At 37.4% G+C, this 27,944-nt stretch overlaps 1 protein-coding gene across 7 annotated transcripts in view; it reads right to left on the minus strand.

Annotated features, from left to right (window-relative positions):
• Positions 1 to 27,944, minus strand: part of BCLAF3 (BCLAF1 and THRAP3 family member 3) — a 59,477-nt gene that overhangs the window by 15,241 nt on the left and 16,292 nt on the right. For 3 of the 7 annotated variants that reach the window (XM_038587006.1, XM_038587005.1, XM_038587007.1), the window contains exons 3-10: positions 25,260 to 25,334; positions 21,520 to 22,089; positions 20,470 to 21,135; positions 12,881 to 13,056; positions 11,060 to 11,174; positions 10,289 to 10,352; positions 8,682 to 8,797; positions 1,842 to 1,956 (exon numbers count right to left, since the gene is read on the minus strand). In XM_038587006.1, coding sequence (XP_038442934.1) covers positions 1,842 to 1,956; positions 8,682 to 8,797; positions 10,289 to 10,352; positions 11,060 to 11,174; positions 12,881 to 13,056; positions 20,470 to 21,135; positions 21,520 to 22,089; positions 25,260 to 25,300 — 1,863 coding nt within the window. In that variant the 5' untranslated portion in view covers positions 25,301 to 25,334. Of the gene's footprint in view, positions 1 to 1,841; positions 1,957 to 8,681; positions 8,798 to 10,288; positions 10,353 to 11,059; positions 11,175 to 12,880; positions 13,057 to 20,469; positions 21,136 to 21,519; positions 22,090 to 22,285; positions 22,508 to 25,259; positions 25,335 to 27,944 lie in introns of those variants that run through there. The other 4 variants (XM_038587010.1, XM_038587008.1, XM_038587011.1 and 1 more) reach the window with 4 other exon arrangements.

Genomic DNA, 27,944 nt, shown 5'->3' on the forward strand with positions numbered 1-27,944 from the left:
AAGAATGAATAAACAGCAGAAAAAGACTGATAGAGAACAAACTGATAGTTGCTGAAGGAGAAGGGGTGAGGATATGGGCAAAATGGGTGAAAGAAGTGTGAGATATAGGCTTCCAGTTGTGGAATGAATAAGTCACAGAGAGGAAAGGTACAGCATACAGAATATTGTAAATGGTATTGTAATAATGTTGTGTGGTGACAGACAGCAGCTACACTTGTGATGAACATAACACAAAGATTCATTGAACACTGTGTTATATACCTGAAACTAATGTAATATAGTTTGTCAACTACACTTCAATAAAAAAATTAAAAATTAAAAAAATTAAAAACGCACATTTTAAATGTATAGGATTAAGAACACAAAACATGTAGCATGTATTTTAGCTGCAGGAACATACATATGTCTTCCTCCATGGAACCCATACTAGTTTGTGAGGGGCTACTTTAATTCATGAATGTGAGAAGTATAAAAAAATACTACACAATGTATAACACAATGCATGACTTTTAGAAAATGGACTATACATTTAGTATTTATTCAGGCATCCAGAAGAGAACCAAACCCATTATTATGTGGAGTTGCTAAAGGGTTCCCATTGTCTAAGAAGAAAATTCTCAACACTGTAGGAGGCAGGTTTTGCTGACTCAGCTAACTGATTTGAGGTGATGCTCCTGCCATGATAAGTATCAAAAGTCAGAGTATTAAGACTGCAACTACAAAGAACCAGAATCCTTTAATGGGAACAGAAAAGATGGGGCCCATCCTGAAGTTTCTTTTTTCCAAAATCAAGTCTTATAACCTATTCATTCCATTTGCTATTCTATTTGCTGTACTTTCTCACAAATCTTCTTCTATCACACCTTTATCTCTCTCCCCAAGTTAAAAAAAAAGGCATAGTACCAGTTTACTGAAGGTAAATATAGTTCACACTATGCCAAATGCAGTTTATGAAAGATCTACATTAATACCAGTTTACATTAACTGAGGGTAATCCAAAGAGGGTTTTCACTTTTACAAAAAAAGACAAAATGTGAAAATTGTATTCAGTGTTTGTCTTGGAGCCAGCTGTTATAGAAGCAGCATGTGCCCTGAGCAGTATGCTATAAAACCTTTTCATAGCAGTCATCTTGAATTTATACTAAGTCTATAAATTTGAATAAGTGCACAAAGATATATGTAATGAGAAGAGACTTTGGGGGACCACGGTAAGGAGGGGTGTATTCTGCAAGTGAAGGGATATGAATCACTAGGGCTCAGCGGGAGGACCGTACCAGACAGCTTCTGACCAGGCTCCCAGTGAGGCCCACCTTCTATTTTTTTAATTTTAATTTTTTTTAAATTTTAATCTTTTAAAAGATTTTATTTATTTATTCATGAGAGAGAGAGAGAGAGAGAGAGAGAGAGAGAGGCAGGTAGAGAGGCAGAGACACAGGCAGAGGGAGAAGCAGGTTCCATGCAGGGAACCCGACGTGGGACTCCGATCCTGGGTCTCCAGGATCACACCCTGGGCTGAAGGCTCAGACTGCTTCTCCCTCTACCTATGTCTCTGCCTCTCTCTCTCTCTCTCTCTTCTGTGTCTCTCATGAATAAATAAATAAAATCTTTTTAAAAAATCTTTAAAAAGTTAGTACTACAATAAATGAAATAAAATCCTACTAGATCAGAGATTACTATTTTCTCTATCATAGTAAGTATAAGACTCAACAGAATATTAACACTGAATAGCAGAAGCATAACATGTACTTAATGAACCGTTAGAAAAATACTGGTGATCTCTATATGTATGTGTGAAGAGAATGGAGTGTACAAAAATGAAAAATTTGGAACTCTAATCTTACCATAGGAGGTTTCTGAATAAATTTTCTAAAATTTGATTTTATAAAACCTGTAGGTTTTTGGAATTCATCAACATTAGTATTCTTCAACCGCGAAAAGCTGGAATGCTGATCATCCCTAATAAAATGAAAGCAAGAAAATAAGAATATTTTATTAGTTTACCTTACCCAACAAATAAAAAAGAGAAGTCAAATTGCCCCCTTCAGAGACAATTAAAGCAGCACAATAGTAAAAACAACAACAACATCAACAATAACAGCAACAAACCTCAAAAGATCTACCACTACTAAAATTACAAATGAAATGATAGTTATCAAGGCTAAAACCCTTATTTTTCAACAAACATTATTTAGCTAAGTTGAAAGTTAGCAATAGGGGGAAACAGCATTCTTTGGACCAGGGCTCTTAATCTGGGGTTCCAGGATGGTTTTCCTGGGGGTTGTAACCCCCGAAACCATATGTAGAATGTGTGTTTTCTGAGGGAAAATAATTACTGCTCTTGAGACTTTGGCAGCACTGGATTCCCCTTGCTGACAGACTCCTATTAAGGAAAGCACCAGACACAAAGAGTGTGACTGGCTCAGGTCCCCTCACTGGCAGAGCTGAGACCTCTGCTGCTTCTGGGCCACAGGAACAAAGGACAGCTCCCCTCTCCCGTCATCACAATGTCTAGAGGCCACTATGGCCTCTTCTCAGGCAGCCGGACTTGGGAGGGAAGGTCCTTCCTTGGGCTTCTCTTCTGACATTGGGGCCTCATTTTCATAGCCCTCGAGCAGTCCTCTCCCTGCCACATCCCCATATCTCCCCACAGTGTTCCTCAGAACCTTCCTGCTCTGTGGTGAACAAACTGCTCACTACCTCAGCCCTGCCTCAATCCCTTCCATGGGTCCCCCACTGACATCAGGATAAAATCCACACTCCTCATCATGACCTACAAGGCTCTTCCTATCTCACCTGTCACTTTGTTCCAATCTCCCCAACATGCACACTGGGCATTGGAAACATTTAGTCACATGCAGTTCCCAACATACAAAATCTCTCCTGTTTCCATGAGTTTGTATAAGCAATCCCTTCTGTTGTGATTTCCTTCCACTTAGATCAACTTCAAGATTTAGCTCCATCTGCACTGTTCCAGGAAGACTTTTCCAGAGCCCTCTGAGGTAGACTAGATACCCCTGCTACAAGCAAATAAGCACTTGGGGGGGTCTTCACACATATCACTCCTGTTTATTATTGGTGCACCTGCCTGTTTTACCCAGCAAGTTGTGATCCCTTTATAGGAGGCACTGTAGGTGGTTTATTTTGTGGTCCCAGCTTTGATCCCAAAACCTGACATGGAATAGCTACTCAGAGTATTATGAAATGTTAAAAACTCTCATGTTCTGTCAAAATGCTCATGATATGATAGTAAGTCAAAAGAGTAGGGTGCAAAGCTGTATTTGGAGGATAACTTATTCTAAGGCTTTTTTTGGGGGGGTGCCTGGCTGGCTCAGCTGGTAGAGCAACTGACTCTTGATCTTGGGGTCATGAGCTTGAGCCCCACATTGGGCATGGAACCTACTTTAAAAAAAAAGATTTAAAAAATTTTTAAGTAATCTCTATACCCAACGTGGGGCTGGAACACAACCCTGAGACCAAGAGTCATGTGCTCTACTGACTGAGCCAGCCGGTGCCCCAAGGATAATTTTAATTATTTAAAATATACTACATATATGCCCAGAAAAAATAAATGACAGGAAATGTATTAATGATTAACAGTGGTCATCTCTGATTCATGAAATTAAGAATGCCTTATATTTTTATACTTTATTGTATACTTCCAAATGTTTGCCATTAGCATATACTATTACTTTTATAAATAAAACAATGGACTTTTAAAAATCCTCTTTGCAAAGCATATATCTGATAATGGAGTAATGTCCAATATATAAAGAATTCTTTACATCTCAAAAAAATATAATAATCCAATTTAAAATATGGGCAAAGGATTTGAATAGGCATTTCTCCAAAGAAGACACACAAAAGGCACATGAAAAGATGTTCAACATCATTAGCCATTATGGAAATGCAAATCAAAACCACAATGAGATAACATTTTATGCCCACTAGGATGGCTATAATCAAAAAGATGATGCCACCAACGTTTTAAGAGCATTATATACAATAGGCAAAAGCCGGAAACAAACTGAATGTCCATCAACAGAAAAATGGACAAATAAATGTAGTATATACAATGGAATATTATTCAGCCTTATGAAGGAGTGACTTTTTAAAAAAAATGGAATTCTGGGGGATGCCTGGGTGGCTCAGCGGTTTGGCGTCTGCCTTTGGCCCAGGGCGCGATCCTGGAGTCCCGGGATCGAGTCCCACGTCGGGCTCCTGGCATGGAGCCTGCTTCTCCTTCCTCCTGTGTCTCTGCCTCTCTCTCTCTCTCTCTTTCTCTCTCTCAATCATAAATAAATAAATAACTAAATCTTTAGAAAAAATGGAATTCTGACATATGATACAACATGGATGAAAATATTATTCTAAGTGAAATAAGCCAGACACAAAAGGACAATTATATATATGAATTACCTAGAACAGGCAAATTCACAGAGACAGAAAGGACAGAGGTTATCAGGGGCTGGGAATAAAGAGGATACAGAGTTACTCTTTACATGGTATAGAGTTTCTATTTGGGAAGATGAAAAAATTCTGGAAGTGGATAATGTGGATGGTTGCACAACACTGTTAATGTACTTTATGCCAATGCATTGTACATTTAAAAATGGTGAAAATGTAAATTTATTATATGTATATTTTGCCACAATAAAAAATGTAAACCCCCCCCAAATTTTTTTAAAATAAAAAATTTAAACCCTTTGATATTTGATTTGTGACCAGGCAAATGAGTGTCCAAATTAAAGAAACTATTTTCCAGCATCTCTGCAGCTAAGTATGGCCATGAGACTAAATTTTGACCAATGTTGCTGAAGCTGCATGTATCAATTCCATAGTCTTTAAAGACAAGACTAGACTATGGACATGATGGGTAGGGCACAAACACCCATCCTGGACCATAAGGAAAATACCATGTGGAGAGGATATCTGAGGAACAAGATCTGAGGAGGCTGGTTTCCTGATAGGTTGACCCTACCTACCATGCTCTGACTTCCTGACTATAATCTTTTTCTAGATGAGAAAGAAATGATTTTTCTCTTGCTCTTACAATCCATTCTCTACCCAGCAACCAAGGTGAATCTTTTAAAATTTAAATGAGATTATATTTCTTCTTGGGTTAGAACCCCAAATATTTCCTAATCTCACTCAGAGTAAAATACAAAGTCATCATGTCCTCCAAGGCTCTTCAACAATCTGGCCTTACCTACTTACTCTCTTCATTTCCCACTGTGTTATAACCTTACTGGTCTGCTTTCTAGTCCTTAAATAAGAGTTAGCATGATCCTGCCTGAGGGTCTTTGCCTTTGCTGTTCCTGCTCTTAAAAAATATTATCCCCCCCAAAAAAACCTATGGTGAATTCCCTCACTTAATTCACATCTCTGCTCAATTAAAAAAAATCCTAAATGCATTCCATAACTATCTAAATAAAAACACACTACACATATTATTCTGTCCTAATAGACTTTCTCTTGTGCCTTATTTTCACCTATCACTCACTGACATGTATTTATTTATTTTCTCCTACCATTAAACTGTAAGCTTGACGAGGATAAGGACCTTGTGTATACCTTCTTCCTCTGTATGTTTTCTGGGTACTGTGTAGCTAAAAGGAAAGTCTCTGCAATCTGATGTCCTCTCAAAGTCTACTGATTCTATTTTGAAGCTTCTTTATGCTCCACTACATCTCTACTACATCATGCCTATATAGCACAACACTTGGTAACACTGTATGGAACTTAGTAATGGTGGTTACAAGAGGGAGAAAGAGTGGGTCAGGAAAAGACATAGAGACATTAGGATAAGATATTGGTCAGAAGTGAGAAAAAAAGAGAGAACAGAATTTTTGAGAATGTCCTAGCATTAGGCTTGCTCAGGAAAGATTACCTTATGTATTAGGGAATAAAAGGTAATCAGGCTTAAAAGAAGGCTTAAATATATTACAATGTAGGTATCCTCTGTCCTATATACTCCTTTGCAAAGTCTTCATTCATTCAGTCAACATTCATTCAATTGAGCTCAAGGCAGTGGGGATACAATGGTGGGCAAACATACACAAATAACTTGTATATAACTGTTTGAGGGGGAAAAGATCACACAGGTGGGAAACTGCAATATCCTGTGATTTATGATTTCATATTTCATTTCTTCTGAATTTCTACAGAAATCTAAACACTTGACTAAAAAGGTTTATGCAAAAATAGTAATGAGGTCAATTTCATAGACTGAATTTCTAAGACAAAAGGATAAAATCAACAGTTTATTTCTTATTTTAAGAAGGAAATCAAATTAGGATAAATATAAAGATTCGAAATAATTTTTTTCTAAATCTTTTTTTAAAGATGTGCAATAGCAAGTGCTTGTGACGATATGAAGAAACTGGCACCTTCATACACTGCTAATGGGAATACAAAATGAGGCAGCCATTGTGGAAAACTGTCTGGTAGTTCATCAAGAAGTTTAACACCGAATTATCATAGGACCCAGCAATTCCAATCTTATGTATATACACAAGAGAAAAGAAAACATATGTCCACACAAAAACTTTCACATGAATGTTCACAGCACCATAATTAACCATAGTCAAAAAGTGTAAAGAACCCAAATATCCACCAACTGGTGAGGGGATAAACAAAATATGGTTATCCATACAATGGAATATTATTCAGCCATAAAACAAATATTCACACTACAACATGGAGTAATGTTGAGAATCATATGCTAAATGAAAGAAGTCAGCCACAAAAGGCCTGATACTGCATGACTGCATTTATATGAAATGTCCAGAATAGGAAAATCCACAGAGATGGAAAGTAGGTTAGTGGTTGCCAGAGGCTGAGGGAATGGAGAAAGAGGGCATGACAACTAATGGTTACAGGGATTCTTGTGGAGTAGTGAAAATGCTCTGGAATTAGACAGTGGTGACAACTGCACAACTTTGTGAATATTCTAGAAACTACTAAATTGTCCACTTTCAAAGGATGAATTTTACAGCCAGTAATATTTCAATTTAAAAAATCCACATGGCTAAAAGAAAAAAAATCCACATGGCTCCACTATGCCACACCAGCTATCCAATACAAATAAAACAGTTCAACACACCTAGCAAAAGACACTGTACAGAATGTTATCTTTGCACACTACACACCATCCTCAAAGCAAATATTAATAATATTTAATGCTGACCAGCTACTCTGTACCTCACACCTGTCACTTTAGTTAATCTTCACCACCACCGAGAGCTAAGTATAATTCTCATCTGTATTTGATGTATGAGGAAATGAAAATTAAATAACTTGCCTAAGATCAGTCACGTAGCTAGGTGTCTACAGAGCTGGATGTTGAACTCAGGTGCAACTCCAGGGCTCAAGCACTTTTTCATCTCAAAGGGTGAAGATATATTCTAAAGCATTACATATTACATGGTTTTTATAAAGTGCTGATTATTTTAAATCTGGTTTAAAAATCCTCTTTCTTGGCACACTGAGTTTCTTACACTTGCTGAGTTAAGAAAAGCATGAGAGAGAGCTTATGTCGCTAAAGAGCAGTCATGCTGTGTCATATTGGGAAACTAGAGACTTTCACCCACCAAAGGATGAGATTCTAACCACTTTCAGTTGTTTTATATGCCTCAACAAATAGCTATCTTTTAATGAGTTCCAAACTTGCTGTCAGCATCAAGTCCAGTTTTAAACAAGCTCCATGTATTTTGACTAAGACCTAGTTAGCCACAGACTTGACTTAAAAGGCTAGTCAGTTATCTTAGTAATTTGATACTAAGGGATATGGAAAGAGAATTAACACTGGCCCTTCCTGTTCATATATTCCTACTTTCTGAGAGATCTAAATAGCCTGAAGATCCTTGGGTGAAGTATAAATGTTGTCTTATTCCATTATACCTCATAATTATATGGGGCCCCAGAGTTGCCATGAATCCCACATAGTTTTTAAAACTAGTGATAAACTGGGGCCAATCTAAAATACTCAGAGCCCCTAAAAGAAGTACAGAATTGGGAAAGAAAAACAAGGATCTACTGATAATCAATTTGCCATGCATGGCATAAGTACTTTGCATGTGCCAGCTCATTTAATATGTCTAAACTGTCTACATCATAAATTAGTTCATCTCATTTTATAGAGGAAAAGGCTCTAGAAACTAAGCCAGTTTGCCCATGAGCAAACAGCTTATAAAATGGCAGAGGTGGGATTCCAACTCCTGTCTCCTCCACATTTTCTACTACCCCTACCTCTGCTTCATGGACAGACATCCATGAAAAGTTCCAAAAGAGAACTGTATTAATCTCAGGAAATTTTGTAATATTCAAAGAGCACCAGAATCTAAAGGGCAGAATGTGTCAGTTTCAGTGAGGTTGAATCAAACAGTCCATAAACTTGCAGGTCCTGGCACCTGCGAATATTCAAAAAGCTGTTATACTCTTTTCTAAAATTACGAAGACCTCAAATACTCACCTACCCCTTAATTTTTGTTGTTTCAATCAAACAGCATATGATGATCACTGAATAACTTTGAAACATTTTAAAAGATTTCACTTAAACATATAAAATGAATTTGAAGGATTAAATCCCTACACTAAAATGAAAATCATCACACACAAAAATTGAAAAATATGCTAAAACCAAAAACTCCCTGATAATAGGATGTTTTTCATCTACTGATTACCTCTCTGCAGCACTAGCTATGTGAAAAATGTGCTCATCTTCATTCTGTAACCGTTCTTTTCTCCTTCTTTCAATGTCATGTCGTAGATCATTTGGATCTATTATTTTGACCAGAGTCTGAGGAATTTTGACAGAAGACAAACCATTCACATTACTGTTAGTTGCACAAAGACCATATCTAATAAGAACCTTAAGTAAAAGTCCTAAATAAGTTACCTTGTATTCACCCTGTTAATGGTAGTGTAAATCGATTAAAATATCTTGAGACACAATCGACAATGCACAGACAGAAAAGTTCATAACAATGAACCAGGAATCCCACTTCTCGGACACTATCCCTACGAAAAGGCTATCTACCCAAATATGTTCAAAGTGCTATATTTAAAACTATCAAAAAATGAAAGCAACGTAAATGGAAAATAAATTTTTAGGAGAGGGAAGGATGATTTCATGGGAAATTTAAGTCTAATAATGCACTAACATTTAAATTATGGTCAACATAGGCTATGTGGAAGTCAACATGAAAAAAAAATTACTGAGAAAAGTTAATTAAAATTTGAAAAGCCTCAGTCATAAAAAATCATGAGGAGCTCAGAGATTTTACATAAAAGCAATATTATTAAGTAAAAAGCAAAAAGCATCTGAAACTAATATAGTATGGTAGTGGCTATGTTAAAATGCCAGATGTAAGACTGTGATAAAAGATGATCAAATGATATTTTGTGTTAAGTGGTTGAATTAGAGGTGATTTTTCAAATTTCCTATGAGTTGGTTATAGTATTTTGATGAGTGGAAATTTTCTGAAAATAGCATCTATTCAATAAACCAAACTACCTCTCTGTAAGTTTAATAAAAATTTTAACTATTTACAAGTGAAAAAAATTATTTACATATTCTATCAGAAATGTATTAAAATTCTTCCTCTACAAAAACACTTTACTCTCAATGAATAAATTAGCAGTTCTTTGAGAACTTGATATACTTCTAAACCAAGAGCCAGTTTTCTTCCCCGTGCCCCAGTCCAGAGAGTTTTTCTAATTAGCAAAGAAATGAGGGGAGGTGGGGGGAAATGTATGAGTTGAGGAAGTGTTGGGTGGGAATACAATGCATGGCAATACAAAAATTCAGTATTATTTTCATTATTTTGCTAGTTCATATTCCACAGAATTTTTCATACATTCTACAGTACAAGAAAGGCAATATCAAACTAAACTTAGTTCCTCTGCATTCATTCCATGTGCAATCTAAAAAAATATTCCACATGACTTGCTTGGGGAAAAAATGTAGGTATCAAACATACTTTCCACAAGCTTTACAGTGTGAAGTTTTAGAATGAGTATTAACACTATAACTGTAGGTCAATTTTACAAAGCTGTTACCCTTAGGGATTGTCTCTCTTAGGGAATATTTTTGTCTTTTGTCAGCGTTCTCTCTGCAACCTGGCCAGTAACTAGAATCATCTGGAGAGCTTTGTAAATTTCAGATTCCTGGGTCTCAATCCTTCTTTCACACCCACTTTAAATCCCTTTTTTACTCTCCATTACCGGTTCCCTTTTCCACCAATATGCCAACAATGAGAATCTTTCAGCAAAAATTGTATTCACTTACCTGTTCTGATTCATATACCATAGTTTGTTTATTCTGAAGCTCAGCCAAAGACATATCTATTCTCCTAAAATAATAAAGGCATATTACAATTAAATAATTATGTTATACACTGATACCTTGATTCCATTACTAGAGAATGGAATTTGAAATAAAGCTGGTGTGTCTTGGAAAAAGCAAAAGAAACCTCCTGCCAAGTTGGATGTTCATCTACATGGCAGTCTCCCAGGACACACATATCCTGTGAACAACATGATAGTGACGCCTTAGTGGTTCTCAAATCACTAGTCTGTGTAACCTTAAACTTTGCTCCGGTGATCTACTGCATTCTAACATTGATTCAGCTCAGCTCGCAAGACACGGCACACCACCTGCGCGGACAGGTGCCAGCAGAAGAAGACATAGGTTTTCATCCGGCTGCCCTCAGAACAGCCATTTCTGACAACATGAAGCAACCCATGATTTCAATGGCTCGATAATTGTCTTTCATTCTTCCAGTGATAACTTCAGTAGGCAATTACTATAGACACAGAATCAAAGTTAGGTAGGTAAAGATTGTCAAAGTCCTACACATTTAAACAATACTAGTCAATGGCTTTAATACAACCGATTCCGTCAAAGTGCAATGGCCCAGTACCTGCTTGGGTTAGTCCTGGCTTTTAGGTAGGAAATGCAGTCCTAGAGTCTACAGCAAGATAGAAAGCAGCACCTTCCTGAATCTGTTCTGAGGTTTATTCCCATGAGTTAAATGGGCATACAATAATCAATCATTACCTGTGAATTTCTGGATCTGAATTCAATTTAATTTCATTTACATCTGCAGCTTGTGTATCTCGCATTTTTGAAAAACGCTCATGTAGAGTAATGTCAGATGATGGAAAATAATTTGCTGAAAAAGGAAACAAATAGTTTATCTCAGTGTAAAACTGATTATCACTTAAAAGATTACACATAAGCACAGGAAGAAGGGACTGTGAAAAAAAAACGTCCAACCTGTTTTCTCTCGAAAATATGTGGCACCTAAACGTGTTCCACAGACTAATTTGTAGCGCTCGCATGCTTTCCCAAGCCTAATCAACAGTAAAAAAAAAAAAAAAAAAAAAAAGCCTGACTTATCAACCCAAGGATTCTGTTCCTATTAGACATGCCTGCTTATTTGTTGGGGGAAAAGACAGTGGCTCTCTCAAAGTGAGTACCTTTCTTCTCCCAGGTAAGACCTTAGTATACTGGGAAGTAAAGATGGCACAGAGTTTTACAGTTCACCTAGAGTAAAAAAAAAACTCAAAAACAAGCCGGAAACATCAAAACAATTCTGAACGAAAGCTAAATGTTATTTATATATCACAGAAGGAGTCCTACTGCCATTGTACTTTAATTAACATGAACTGAAGCTCATGAAGACAGTATGAAATAAGCTATGCTACAAGGCTTTTAACAGGATAGAGAGAAAGGTAATACACTTGACCCATCAGAATGCTATTTAAGCAATCCTTTTCCCTAATTTACTGCTCCTACTCTGGGACAATGTCCTGGATTTTTCTGCACTACCACCTGCCTTTCCTCCAAGAATCACACTTCCTTTGGGTGAGAGGGGCTGGAACTGAGAAGGTGAACTGTTTCAGACAAACTGTATGCTTCAAAGTAAGTATGTGCCTTAGTTTGAGGATGCAGAGAAAATAATCCATTTTCAAAACATGTTGCATGAAAGTAAAAATAAAATCAGGGATAGCCCGGGTGGCTCAGTGGTTTAGCGCCGCCTTCACCCAGGGCCTGATCCTGGAGACCGGGATCGAGTCCCACATCCAGCTCCCTGCGTGGAGCCTGCTTCTCCCTCTGCCTGTGTCTCTGCCTCTCTCTCTCTCTCGGTCTCTCATGAATAAATAAATAAAATATTTTTTAAAAATCAGTGCAAATATCTAGTAAGAAATATAAAATAAAAAATTTGAAATTCTTGAAGGTCTCCAGTTTATCATACCCACGATTGCTTTATTATGCAGCATCAATGAAGAAAGGTGTTCTATGTGACTGAATTTTCCAATTAATGGAAACTGGCCAGAAGCTAAAACGAAACAATTTAATGCAAATATTTAAAGTGTTTGTGATACAACTCCCTGATGCCATGGAGTATGCCAAATCAAACTGGAATTTTTTATCAATCACTTCATGTTCACCGTTATGGCACAAAGTCCCAGCAACGCCCTCAGGGGGCTTTAAGAATATCACCAAAATACCTAGACTTCCAGAGTTCTTGTCCAGTTTTATATAAGGTGTTTGTTGCTTCCTCCTTCCTGTTTGGTTATCAGTTATTGTTTCTCGCGACTCTCAATAGTCCTGTCTCTTGTAGAATCCATCCTCTCCCTTTCTGACTTTCAATTTGTAATCTACTATGTTTTGAAGTATCAGGTTATTGGAACAACACATGAAGAACTAGGCTTGAATTAATACCTTACACTCTCTCCAACAGATTTCCTTATTAATGACCTAATTTATAATGAAATATTACTATTACTATATCACAGATATTTACCTTTATCTTGTGAAAAATCAGTACATTATTTTTGTGTTATCCCTAATGTATGTGCAAAATATACCAACCTTTAACTTGATGGATTATAGTTATGATTTCCTGAGCAAATTCTCCTGTAGGTTTGTTTTCAGTATTCTGAGTTGAGTCAAGATGTTCAAACACTGGATGAAAGTTCTCACTTTTCCTGCCAACAGCAACCAAATCATGTGACATCTGTCTCTCTGTGGAATAGCTAGAAGCAGCCCTAGAATAATTTGTAAATGTTTAACTAAATTGGAAACTGTGTACTGAGAAAAGAACTTATTAAAATTAATCAAGATAGCTATAAAACTAAAAAGATGTTTATCTTTTCTTATAGTTAAGGCACTAAACTGTATGCCATAGAACATGTGCAATAATGCGTAGGAGGAAATAGCCTTAGACACATGGTTTTGAGTTCTCCTTTTCAAATCAGAGATCATTAAATATTTGCGACTTTAATAATAAAATCCTCAAAATTCTAAGTTAAACAATTTTTACCTCAAAAAATACAGCAAGGCATCAAAGGTCAATATGCAAAAAATAATCAATTAGATTATTTTCTACTCCCAAATGTCCATGAAATTGTGTATCTAGCAAGCTTATGCTATCCTGAAGTACTACCACACTTTAAAAGCTGTTATCAAACATAATAACTTCTTTGACTTCATAAAAATCCTTATACCTCTATATCAGCAATGAGAAACTTAGTATTTTGAAATCAAACTCTGTTGGGATTAATCACTTATAAGATCTCACTAAACTGTCAGCAAATAGTCTTAGTTGTTAGCGAAGTTATGATCCTTAGAACCAATTAGTGTTCACCCTAAATGCATCCTTAAAGAAATGCTATTATTTGTTATTTTGTTATATAAAACCAGCTATTCTACCACTCTAATGTTTCCTGAATCTTTATAACTTGTGTTAGAAGCTCTCTTGACCTTTCTGTGTCATTATGAAGTCATGATTATGACATATAGCCAACAGTTATTGGGGGCTTACTGCAAGCCAAACACAGGGGCTCAGAACTTGTTTACAAACATTATCTCATTTAATCTTTACAATAGCCCTATGGGGAGGTGCTATGACACTGGGACAATGGATGTCTTGGGTGTTTTGCTTTCCATCCCAGAAGCTGAGTGTTTGTTATGAACATAATCCTTCCAAGTGTCATAATGGGAAACTACACCTTATTCCAAGAAAGCTGCTCTTGCTTAAAACTACTCTTAAATTCTTTGTCTGGAGGCAGATTATGTGTCACAGAAGAAAATGTCTTGTTATTTTATATTTATACCTCATTTTGGACCCAAAATGGCACTAACTAGCTTACAGCCATCTTACTCCTCTGCATTTAACTCTAAATATCTTTTGCTTCTTCCCAAAAATCATGTTCACTACCAAAGAACTGAGATTTACAAGTGCTGACGTTCTTTATGAGTATGTGACAGACTGAAGATAAACCCACAAGAGAGCCCTGAAATATGTTTTAAATAACAGTAGCACCGCTGGAATAAATAACAGAAATCTGATGGATACATCTTGGGGTGTGGGTGTACACATGCACAGATTAATTTATTTAAGTCACTTAATAGCCATATATATGAAACTGTTCCAGGGTAATGAGGAGCTTATAGATCCTCTTTAAACTTTTTAACTTCTCTAATAAGAAGGTTTTATGTGTCTATTTTTAACTTAACAGAGGCAAGCCTTCCATATGACTTTCTATGCTCCCTGCTCTCAAACTAGCACTGTTGAGACAACTCCCTGCCAGAGCAGAAACTTGGAAAAGTGATTATGCAGCAGGTTGATGCCAATGCTATGGTTTCCTTGATTCATCAGAAAGACTTTAATTAGAAGACTCACTTCCCTTCTTTCTTCCTAATTTGCTCCAAGCTTCCCACTGCGTATCTGATAACTGAGAGACATTCAGTGATAAACACTGGAAGCTAGAATGGCCCGTAACAACCTCTACTAACAAACAATTACAAATACTGTTTTTAACAGTACAAAAAGTCTGCTCCATACAAAAAAATGCTTTTGAAAACATTTTACAGGAAAAAAATAAGATATTCAAATAGAACTACAAAAATGGTCCGTCCATAAGGGGAAATCAGTTGATTACATTTTGTACTGCAGCCTCAGTTTCTCCCATGAGGAAACTAGTTGTAAAGGTTTCCAGTTTTCCACCTGGTAATTATTAAAATTCACTTGTCATTTATTACAAGTTAATTACTGATATAACTCTTATACCCACTCCATGCCCAACCCTCAATCCCTAGGAGTGCTATGGTATACTTTACAGCTACACTTAATTCCCGAAATTTTAGCGTTTACATTTCCTATCAATTTATCCTGGAGTTAGTCCACTGCAAGATTTATTATTAAAAAATGTTAAAATTGTCATTTCCTAGGAAATATTAAAATCATATTACCTGAAATTTTAGTCTTTTAGAAACAATTATGATGGTTTTGCTATAAGAAAAGGCTTCTTGGAACTGGAGAATGCAAAATGTTCTAAGTATTTACATTTATACATTTAATCACCTCTTGGTTCACATTTTCCTTTCACTATTTCCTAAGACAGGCATTGATTAACAACTTCATAATTTCAAGAAATACTTCCAATACAAGTAGGTAAGCTGAAAAGACTAAATGTTCTCATCTGAGATGCAGTTTAGATAGTTTTAAAAATTAAAATATAGCCAAACACCTGTATTCTAGTACTACTTCTGATACTGTTCGAATGAAATTTTCCAGGTTTCTTTCTTCCCTGCTCCAACTCCACTCGTTTTTGGTTTTGTTTTGTTTTTCTCTAAGGACATTTCCCCTGATGTTCTCACTGAGTGTTGTGAATAACTAGGAAAATATAAAAAGCCACATTAAACCTTAATTTCCTCTTATATACAGTTAAGATCCATCAAAAAACCCAACTGCATGGCAAAACAACAATTACAAAAAGCCCAAGAATAACCTAAACTAATGGATGATCCTCTGCCCTCTGGAAGCTTACAACAGAATCCACGCGACACATATCAAGTTGTCCTTTCTCAGTTATCTCCTAAGAACAGCATCTTATTGCTCAAAGAGCACTCTCCCAGTTATTCATTTGCTCCTGTCTTCCTCAAAAGACACTTAGCATTTCCAAAGCCAAGGGTAAAGGGTTAGGGAGAACTGCTATTCCCCTAATTCAGCATTTTTTTTTTCACAAAGTTCCTCGAACTGGCCTCTCCAACCCCAGTGCCCATCCAAGTCACCTCACAGAAAGAAGGCAGCAGCCAGAACTGAGCTTCCTGCCCTCTCTGATCAGCTATTCCTGTCAAACCAGGCTGGCAGTGTGGCAATGTCACCTTCACAGCCTCCTGTCCATCTATTCCCTTTCACTGACCACTTGAAGCACAGCTCAAAGTTCCTGTGTGCGTTGTCTGCCTTTGTTAACCTATAAATATAAAATGTCTTTCATCTCATCTCCACATGTTTAAAACCTTTGAAGCCTAGTTCACATGTCAACAACTCCTAAAAGAAGCCTTCCCAGAATTCCCCACCTTGTGTATCACTCATTGTGCCATGGTATTAACACCATTGCCCTATTGTCTATTAGACCAGAGGAAAAGAAACCCAATCCTACGCCAATTTATAGTCCCAGGGTACCCTAACAGGCTGTCTCACACAAGGTGGGTCTTCAAAAAAATACTTGCTGAATGAAGAAATAATAAATGGAAAACAACTTAGACAATTTGAAATAACAGTTTTAGCTAAAAAGTTGACAGAATTCAAAATTCTAATTGAGGCCAATTTAAGTGTGTTTTTAAAAACTTTCTTGGCTTGCTTTTATTTTAAAATTATAACTTCATTTAGACCAATTTAAAATTTAAATATTTTATTTTTTATAATATGAAATCTCAAATATATACAAAAGTTCAGAAAATCCTATGATGAGCCTGTCAACCCAGCTTCAACAGTTACCAACACATGGCCAATGGAAGCAAAGTTGTAAAGCCAGGAGGAGAAACTACAGGCTAACTTGGGCCCAAAAAGGCATGGAGAGGTGGTCTGCCAATGTCAGAGTGCTCAGGGACCCAGTAGAAAACAAAAACTGATGTACCCCTACCCAAAACAGAATATTCATCTTCTTATGCTAGGTTCCCTAAGACACACTAGAGAAGCTAGGGTGAAAAATAGGAATGAAAGGGAAGCTTATCTCAATTGATTTTTGATTTTTAAAAATGTGTATTAGAAATATTAGGGGGGGAAATCTTAGCTTTTTCTGATAATAAACAGTGAGGTAGCAGGTTTGTGTTATCACAAAAGTATCTCCACCCATGGCATATCACAGGTAGGTAAACTTGTGTCACTGGGTTACCTTCCTTCAATCCTATGGTTTTTCACATTGGTCCCCCACCCGTGTGGCACCTCTTTCCTTAGAGCATCAGAGCTCTGATGTCTTCTGGGTCCCATCACCCACCTCATCCTCCTTCAGAATGGGGAAATAGCTGATGGGGGTAGGGAGGCCCTCCCTGTATCTTCTGGGGAGGGGAGGTAAGAGATAAAAGGATTATATGCATATGTGACTGATATGAACTTTAATATCAACTTTAATAGCCAACCTTCCCATCCTAGACACCTAGTACCAGCAGCCAGGGAGGTCAAAGGAGCCTCAGGTCCATCCATACCAGTTTATTCTCCAGAGAATGGCACCCCCTGCTATTCTCCAAAGAATGGCACCCCCTGCTAACTCTCTACATTTCCTTCCTAGCCTGAACAAGGTTCAGTCTCTCACCTACTTGCTCAACATTAAACCCAAACTCCCTTCATCTGCCCCAAAACTTCAAGATGTACACAGCAGTGTTTGGAATTCATAATAGCATTTGTAGAAATTTTCATATTATGACTCCATAATTTACACTCTGAAACATATAATTATGACTTATAGGTAACTTCTACCTCTGATGATGCAGTTTCTGACAAAGTGGGTCACTAGACTATAGCTTTTGTTAACAGAAGTATTAACTATGCAGTGAACATTCAAGCAAGTGTCAATCTACTGCTGTTCTAGATACAAACTGGAATCTAGAAAAATCACTAGCCTAATCACATATGTCTTCAACTACAATGATAACTGGAAGAACATACACTGATATGTGATCAAAGCTAAGAAAGCAAATGAATGCATAAACAACCATCTCAGATTTTCAAAAAAATGGATAAACCCTCTAGATTTTAACCAACAAATAAACTTCTCTCCACTCTATGATTTAATCTTTTCAAGCAGAGGAAAATCTAAGTTATGTTAATAGTTGAAAACATGACTCTGTTGAAGGCATTAACTGCCTTTGTTTTATGGATACTTCATCAGTCCATACATAATTAAATCCAACCCCACAAAACTCTTCTACAACTTAACCATTCATCAATAAATAATTATCATCAGAGAGATTTTGTCGACTATGCTTTATCATACTGTCAAGATGCATATATTTACAAAGTTATTTATTCTTCAGGTCTTTGAATAGGAAGGATATTGCAGTGATAGCTCTGCTGCACAAGCCATCCTAAGGATCAAGTCATCCTAAGGTCTTTGTCAGGTAATTCAGACATGTGCTGACAGGTCATAAATTTCACAAAATTATAATTCATAAATTCAAAAGAAAAGATACAGCAGCTTCAATTTTGGGAAGCTTATTTTTGTGACACATAATGAAAATCAAGCTTCCATTTCTTAATATCTAATTATAAAATTAACCATGTTCAATATTTCTAATGAGATTACAATAAAATCCTTCAGAATTGATATTTTTAAGATTCTTTATTTTTTTATTTTTTTATTTTTTATTTTTTTTAAGATTCTTTAAAAGTGTTAAGCCAATTTATTTTTTTAAACCAATTTATTAATCTCTTTTAAGTTAATTAAAGAATTAAGTTAACTAATTTTTTTAACATCATTATTAAATATAGGTGTATCATTACTTCTATTAAAAAATTCAAGATTCCTGTGATTTGATTGTATGCAATTTTGTCTCCAAAGGAAAAAAATGTAAACAAAAATGAAATATTGAAGAATTTAAAGAGGAGGGTACTAATATCTATAATCCACTTTGAAATATATGGAAAAAATAAGATGGAATGATTGATGGATAAATGGACAGATACATGATTACGAAAGTAGAGTAAAATTTTCATTGTAGACCCTCAGTGGTAGGAATATAAGTATTTACCATACAGTTCTTTCAACTTTTCTGTGTATTTGGACATTTTCATAGTGTAATGTTCAAAAGAAAAAAGCTTGAGGGAACATCCTCAAAGTTGATGCTTACAGTAGTTTTTGTGCTCTTAAGGTTAAGAACTAGCAGGAAATATAATAGCACAAAATGATTTAAGGCTTATTATATGAAATAGAATACAAAATTATATGGTATTATGACAACCATGTATAGATATACACAGAAAAATACAAAAGGAGCTGTACTAAGCTGTTAATAAAACTATCCTAGGGTAGTAGAATATTGAGTGATTCCCCCCTCTATTTGTCCAACTTTCTAGAACATTATCATATTTATAAATGCTTTCTGTGGACATATACATATGTATATTTTACAATATTTTTGTAAGTACATGACTGTAAGGGAAATACGAGGGAGAAGGACTGCCATATCTAACTTTAAGAAAAAATATACATATATTTAAAAAAAAAGAAAGAGAGCCTGTGGGTTTACCTCCCTCCCTGTCATATTCTGACCTTAGATTTTGCTTAAAATTGTTTTTGATTGCAATACAAGTATGAATGAACTGTAAACATAAATGCATCAAATCACCACAGCCCATCACTTTATTTATTCACATACTGGTAGTGTATTAAGGTAATGAACAGACTTAGCTGACATAGCCAACTGTAGTGCCTTATTATTTCCAGAATCCATAAACCGAGGTAATATGCATAACTGAACAAAGTATGCAAACCACTTTAGCAGAATATAACCTATTAAAACAGTAGCCTATTTTTTTTAAGAATCATTAAGAGCTAAAGTGAATGTCTTAAAAAAGGTCTCTTTCTAGACTCTAGCCTAATTTCCTCTACCTAGGAGAAGCTAGTTGGCTGAGCACCAATTGTTTTGAGATGGCAGCAGGAACCAAGTGAGGTTACCTGCCTCTTTGAGCCACACGTGCTCTGACTTAGACAAGTCGCTTCATCTTTCAAGGCCTCGCTTTCTTCCTCTATAAAATCACGGCCAGTGAAGAGCCCTTCCAGATAAAAAATTCTCTGGATTTGAGGCAACAGGGAAAACAGGCTCTGAGAAACTGAGCAAGGAATGGCACCTTTAACTCCACCCAGCCTATCCCTGGTTACAGAAAATCTAGCAGCACAGAAACATAAATTCATGAAAAGAAACAACTCCAGAGAGTACCCTGCACCAAAAAAGTATCTTGAGATACTTGAGATGTGGAAACCAGTAGACATGAGATCACTCTGTATTACTAATCATGGGATTCATCCTCATTACAGGGCTTTTGTGAAAAAATCCAGGCAATCCCTCCCCACTCAATGGATTCTAAACACACCGTGAGTTCCAGTTTCAAAGCTTCAAATAAAGGTGGCAGAAACATATTTTTCTTAAATAGCACAAAGAAAAAACAAAAATAATACCTGGATGTATTTATTGTTTTCTTCGCATCTATTTTAACAGTAAGTGATTTCTTCTTAAGACTGGCAGATGAAGGTTTCACTTTGGAAAGTTTACTTTTATCAGCTTGGTTGCTGGAAGAGTTGCTCTCTTTTCTGCCACCCCCTTCTTTCTTTCTTTTCTCCTTCCGTTTGTTGCTGCAGGGTTTCGAGCCAACATCATTTTTACTTGAATGTGTAGAGGGAGTGCAGTCAGTGCAGTCTTTCTTAGATGATTTGGAAGGTTCTTTGGCTTGCCCACCTTCAGTCTCTCTCCCTCTTCCAACATTAAAACAAACGGACTGTCTATTTTCAGAGCCTTTTTGAGAACTGGATTTTCTATCTTCCTCCTTAGAGTGCTTCTGCGTTCTTCCATCAGAAATGTCCTGGTCCCCACCTGAGGCCTTACGACGTTTGTGGCGATAGTCACAGGATACCCTGGTTGCTGAACTGGTCTCTGGAGGTTCCCTCTGAGTATGTCGATGAGATGGTCCAAGGTTCCGCTGCTCCTTCTTCTCTTGGTAAGATGGAAGAGAATGCCCAAACTTCCACTGTGGGTTCCTGGCAGGCTCTCTGTTTTCATACCTCTCCACATCTTTGGGTCTTTTTGATGTGTGACCGTATTTTCTGAAAGCACGATCCTCAGGATACCTGTGTTGACATAAAGCAGTTTACACTTGCACTAGAGAGAAGAAAGTAAGAATTTATATGTGTGGAATGTTGGGCAGCATGGCTTTAAATGCAGTGGCCAGTTAACTTAACTATAATCCCTCAAGCCAATTCATAGAGGCACAAGGTAGCAAAAGAGGAAAATACCATCTTTTGTTACAATTCTAGCCATTAACATGACTTACTCTAAAAAGAAATACTTCACTACTACCAGTAGACCATAACTACATTATATGCTTTTTATCTTTTTTAGACAAAAGCTTTTCAAGGTGGTTCTCTTCAACCATAAAGTTGAAGTAAAGAGTAAACAGACTTTTTCACTTGAGGCTTTATACAAAATTACCCAGGTTTAATGTTTTCTTATACCTCTTCTGAAAAGAGCTCCTTTTCTCACAGTCTTCAGAACCTCTTCTAGGTGACTGAGGATGGTTTTCGTCCTGTATCCTCTGGTGCCTCAACTTGTCTTCATGCCACTTTCCTTCGAACCTAAAAGAATCTGCCGCTGATCTCTGAGGCGGTTTCCCTCCTTTTCCACTTCCTCTGACTCTGCTGTGGTCATCAGGAATATACCTTCCCTGTACTTTCTGGGGATAACAATTCCTCTGGTGCTCTTTGTAGGGTACGCTTCCTGAGTATTTGGGCGTATAGTGAGATCTTCTGTTACCATCCCCTCTTCCTGGTGAGTATACTCGGTAAGGCTTATAAGAATAAACATTTTCTAAAGAGTTTCTTCTTAGGTTTGGGGAAGGTGATCTATGTTCATAAGATCGGTAATGTGTATTTCCACGAGAAGGAATCCTTGATTTACTCTGTCCATGTTTCTGACTCTCCATTCGCCAAGTCATGGGTCTTTTTGGATCCTTCCTATAGTCACAGCCATAATGAGAATGTCTTTGCTTGTAGTGTTCAGAATTTCTAGGTACTGGTGATAAAGACCTATGTAAACAAATGGAAAAGTTCAGTCCATTTAAAGACAATAAACTAGGTTTGCCCTAATATGAACTAACTAAATAAGACATTTGCTTTCCACTGCTTCTCCCACTCAAATTAAATTCAACAATTTGCTATATCTGTATTCTAAATTGTTCATTTGGGTGTCTGATTACTGTTCTGGCCAATTCAACAAGCATACTTTTCCATCTGAATTAATGCATCCCACGTGCGTATCAAAATGGGCTAAGCACACTCATCCTGCTAGAGAAGGACCAGCTTAGGTACACAGCAAGATCCATTTTAGAAGACTGCTGACAGCAGTCTGGGCAAAAGAGCCAGTCAACAAAAGCCTGTGTCAGGTTCAACAGCCAGGTAAGAAACAAACAACAGGAGGGCTAGAGTCACACAAATTAATGTATAGGAGAGTCTCTGGCAAATGGAACATAACCTATGAAATCAAATTAGACTCTAAGAGTTTATGATGTCACAATAAACCCAATCTCAGACTGAAGATTGACCCCGCAGTTTCCCCAAGTACTAAGGCTATCTCGAGGAGCAAAAAACTACATACTTCGTGTGTGGAATGGGAGGGAAAGAGGGCATTAAGGCTTGAATCTCATACTTAGTTCCTCCATAAATACTACTAAGATAGATAAATTGCTTCTTTCCCAGACCTATTCCCTTACATGTGCTGTTGAAATAGAGCTTATAACATTGGTGAATGTGGGCTTTAATGCAGCCATCATGTTCCCCAGGGACAGCATATCTTTTCTGTAACTACCTTCCCCAATACCTCAGCATTGCCAACATCAAGATTTCATTCCCATGGAGGAGGAAGAAGGCTCCTGTAGCCAGGGAAACAAGTCTGAGTTGCCTGGACTTCAAGAGCAGAGAGAAGAGCACTACTACTACCCAGAACACAATAAAGTTCAATTTTGCACCTGCACCTCCCACCTAACCTGTCCAATTTCCCAATCTCCTCCCTGGGGGCTTATAGTCTTCTAATCAATGAGGCAGCTACCCTTGCAGCTTTTGTTACTGCACACTTTCAGAAGCTGCCAGGGAGTTGGAGCAACCATGAGTCAGACCCTTTCCATTTGGTGACACATCTGTGTGTCCTCCCCACAAGGAAGGAGGCAGATTTATCTTCCTCATGTACATACTGGGATTTATATACTAGTCTTGGCAATATCTCCCTCTGGAGTCACCAAACTAGACATACTAGCAAGTGCATTATTTAGCTTAAGAAGGAACTCTGTCATCCATCCTCATCACAGGGAGGAGCAGGTAGAGCCTCTGAGGACTTTCTAGAAGAGTGCATTTCTTCCATCGCTAAGGAGAAAAACTGGCAGGGAGAGACAGGTCTCCAGACTGGATGAAATACTCAGCCCCTTACTTTAGTCCTTATCTCATAATGAGTACTGCTTTGTTGTTATATTTCATATCAGGGGCTTTATTGTATAAAACTCCAGTCTTTTTTTTTTTTAAACCCCAGTCTTTTGAAGGAGATTGCCGGAATGGTTACTATCATTTTCAATTCTCCTAAAGAAACAAAAGAGATCTGAGGAGTCTGTTCGGAGGCAATCCTCCCTGGGTCTCTTGCATTCTGCATTGGTAAGCAGAGGCACTGACAGCTTTTGTTCCAAGGCACCACAGCCTGGGAAGACAGAGATAGGGCCTCCCTCAGGGAAAGAGGGCCAATTTGTTTGCTATCCAGGATATGTCTGCTCTAAGGCCAAGGCTGGGTGGGTTTGCTTGTAGCCCCTGATGAAGCTTGGGTTCCTCAGCTGTGTGGTCACCTCGGTGCTTCGCTCTGCAGCGCCCACTCTCAGAAGACTCAGGAGTCAGGGCAACACAGGAACACAACACTCAGGGTGCCTGCTGTACCATGAGTATAATAAAGGCCTTTGTCTCTGACCCAGGAGTGCCCTGTGGCAGGCTAATGTGTTAGTTTGCAAGTAAAGTAAAATATCAGACGCTGTACAGTTTTTGACAAAGAGTTCTAAGAAGGAATCTAGAAATCAGGTACTAAGCTTGGCAAGTCTTCTGTGTTTCTTCATCAGCACCTATCACAAAAGGGTGAAACAAAACAACCTCTGTGATGCCCTCCATATTAAAATTACCCATTTGTTTACATTCCCTTTTCTTCCTGAAGCTCCTTCCTGTTACAATTTGGTCTTGCAAATTACAAAATGACAATTGTTAACAAAATGATTGATTAATCACTGTAGAACCATAATGAACAATGGCCAAGTTGTATTAACATGAGAAGTTTTGGTCTGCTTTTTATGTATGTAATTATGGTCCTTTTTAAAGTCCTAGAATATACTAGTCACTTTCATAGCTCCATGCCTTTGCTCCTATTGCCCTCCCTTAACTGGAATACTTTTCTTCTTTGTTTCTGCCTTTAGAAATTCTATCCATCCTTAAATGGCCAGCTAAAATTTCATCTCTTCTTGGAAGGCTTTCTTAGCATCCCCTTTTTCCCTCCATAAAAGCAGAATTATTCCTTCTCTGTGGACCCAGAATACTTTGTCCCAGTCGGTAGCACCGTACTTAACCCACGGTATCATAGCTGACTGTGGTGCCAATCTCCCAGCCAGTCTGCATGCTTGCTGAGGCCCCAGAAGACATCATATTGCCTTTGTAGCCCCAGAGCCTACAGCAGGTATACAATAAATACTGGCTGAACTGTTCCAATCTAATTATGTGTATATACTATTGATACTGCCAACAAGGAAAGAAGAAAGTTGAACTACAAATGAATTACTCAAAACTCTATTATTCTGCAATGAAGAAGAAGAAAGAGGTAACTCCTGATTTTCTAACTCCCAATTTTTTCAAAGATAATGATTATGAAAAAAAAAACACAGAAGAGTACTAAACTACTTACTGATGCAAAAAAATGTAACACTCAAAGATGTTTCTCACTCTCCCTTGCTGTGGCCATTGCATTTCTTTTTATTATGGATTAAGTCAAGCTGCCAGCCATAATTAATGCAAGCTGCCAGTTTTCAGAATCTAGAAATACAACCTCTATTACTGTAAAATACCTACTGTGAATAACAGGTCCCATGAACTTATTAAAATAGGTTTTCAACAGTACCAGTGGACTTGAAAATCAAAGCACATCCCAAACCCAAGCTTCCTCTGCTAAACTAAGAACTGCTCACCTGTGCTTCCACCTGGGGGATCGAGATCGTGACCGTGCCATCTTTTGACACTTGAGCCACTATCCACTTTTTACACTGCAAAGAAAAACAGTATTAGGCAAGTTTACAGAAAGAGCCTACAATCTGCTGTAAAAGCAGTAAATACCACCGACAAAAAATTATTGAAGGTCCCTATACTCAGTTCCCTCATCTGTAAAATGGGGATGATAATAATAGGACCCACCTTATTGGAATGTTGTGAGAATAAAATGAATTAAATCAGGGGGCAGCAATCTTGTCCTATAAAGGGCCAGACAGTAACTACTTTAGGCTTTGTGGGCCATAGAAGGTCTTTACTGCATCTTCTTTTTTAAAAAACTCTTTAAAAATATTAAACCATTCTTAGCTCAAGGGTCACACAAAAACAGGTCCCAAAGGCCAAATACACTGCAGTGGGATGATCCCTGAGTTGTCATGAAAAGAATTTAGAATGGTGCCTGGCACACAGCAACTGCTAAATAAGTGTTCCAAAAATAGGAAATCCCTACCCAGAACTCTTTTACATCTGAGCCACTACTACCTTCCTGCTTTCACCATGTACATAAACACTTCATATAATCACAGTCAAAATGTTTAGGGATACCTGATGATACATCCTGCTTTTTAAAATTCTGGATAATAAGAATTACAATACCTAATTGTAGTACTAAATTGCTACCTACCTTCCACCAGATAAATATACCAAAACTTGATTAAGTATGATTAAACATTTAGTTTGCTTTTGATTTTTTTGGTAAAACAAATAATGGCAAATAAATACACTTTTAAAGTTATGTAAACTTGATTTTTAAAATATTAAGCCTTGTGCTATCTCTCTCAAATAAAATCTTTTAAAATAATAAAATATATTTTTAAAAGATTTTATTTATTCATGACAGACAGAGAGAGAAGCAGAGACACAGAGGGAGAAGCAGGCTCCCTGTAGTGAGCCCAATGCTGGACTCAATCCCAGGACCCCTGGATCACGACCTGGGCTGAAGGCATTCAACCACTGAGCCACCTAGGTGTTGTATAAAATATAATATTAAGTCTTCAAAAGAAGCTGATAGTTTTAGGAACTAAATTTTTTAAACATGGGACTATGGCATAATCTTCTATACTAGTTATTATTTATATTTCAGTAATCCTCCTTAGTTCTGACACTGTAATTAAGTAGTTCCCAACTTATTGGCCCCAAACTACTGATGGCTTTCAAAATTATTTCCATGGATCCATGAAATAATACACGGAGCCACCATGCACAGACTATGGAATAAGTATGTGTCTCATATATTATAACCTCTATTTTATAAATTTCTGAAGATTGTGTGGTCATTGTTAAAAATATAAATGGCTTCTTGTTACTATGTAGTTTTCCCATTAATACAAAAAGCATAACTATTATTAGGTGGACACTTGTTTAAAAAGGGAGTCCTCATAGTCAAACATTTGCAAACTATTGTTGTAGTGAATTTTAGAAGTAAAAGTATATAAGGTTAAAGGACTTGAACCACAACGCTCATCAGAAGGACATTCAATTCAATTATTTATACAGTGCCTCTTTCCAAAAAGAAACCGAGGTTAGTAAGAACAATTAGTTCAGAGGAACTGTGAAATTAAGACACTAAAGGCGAGAATTCTCTAATTATTATTATTATTTTTAAAGATTTTATTTATTCATGAGAGACACAGACAGAGAGAGAGAGAGAATGAGGCCGAGACACAGGCAGAGGGAGAAGCAGGCTCCATGCAGGGAGCCTGACGTGGGACTCAATCCTGGGACTCCAGGATCATGCCCTGGCCTGAAGGCGGCGCTAAACCGATGAGCCACCTGGGCTGTCCAAGAATTCTCTAATTAAAACTGGATGCCTGGGTGGCTCGGTCAGTTGGGTGTGTCTGCCTTTGGCTCAGGTCATGATCCCAGAGTACCCAAGTCCTTGATGGAGCCCCATGTCGGGCTTCCTGCTCAGAGGGGAGTCTGCTTCTCCTGCTCCCTCTGCTCTTCCCTTGATCATGCTCAAGCTCTCTCTCTCCCTCTCTCAACTTTTCTCTCAAATACATAAATAAAATCTTTAAATATATATATTATATTTTTTTGGGTGGGTTTGCTTGTAGCCCCTGATGAGGCTTGGGTTCCTCAGCTATGTGGTCACCTCTGCGCTTCGCTCTGCAGCGCCCACTCAGAAGACTCAGGAGTCAGGGCAACACAGGAATACAACGTTCAGGGTGTCTGTTGTACCATGAATATAATAAAGGCCTTTGTCTCTGACCCAGGAGTGCCTTGTGGTAGGCTAATGTGTTAGTTTGCAAGTAAAGTAAAATATCACTGAGCCACCCAGTGGCCCATTTTTTTTAGGCACCCCTAAAAAAATCTTTTAAAAATAAAATCAAGGGGCACCTGGGTGTTCAGTGGTTGAGCGTCTGCCTTCGGCTCAGGGCATGATCCCAGGGTCCTGGGATCTAGTCTCACATTGGGCTCCCCACAGGGAGCCTGCTTCTCCCTCTGCCTTTGTCTCTTCCTCTCTGTCTCTCATGAATAAATAAATACTTTGAAAAAAATAAAAAATAAAAAAACAATTAAAATGCATTCCTTCAACAAAATTACTAAGTCATTATTTGCCAGCCAAATAATTATTTGTTCTGGGGATGCAGCAATGAACAGAAATA

The sequence above is a fragment of the Canis lupus genome, chromosome X (assembly GCF_011100685.1).
Source record: "Canis lupus familiaris isolate Mischka breed German Shepherd chromosome X, alternate assembly UU_Cfam_GSD_1.0, whole genome shotgun sequence".
NCBI classification, from domain to species: Eukaryota; Metazoa; Chordata; class Mammalia; order Carnivora; family Canidae; genus Canis; species Canis lupus.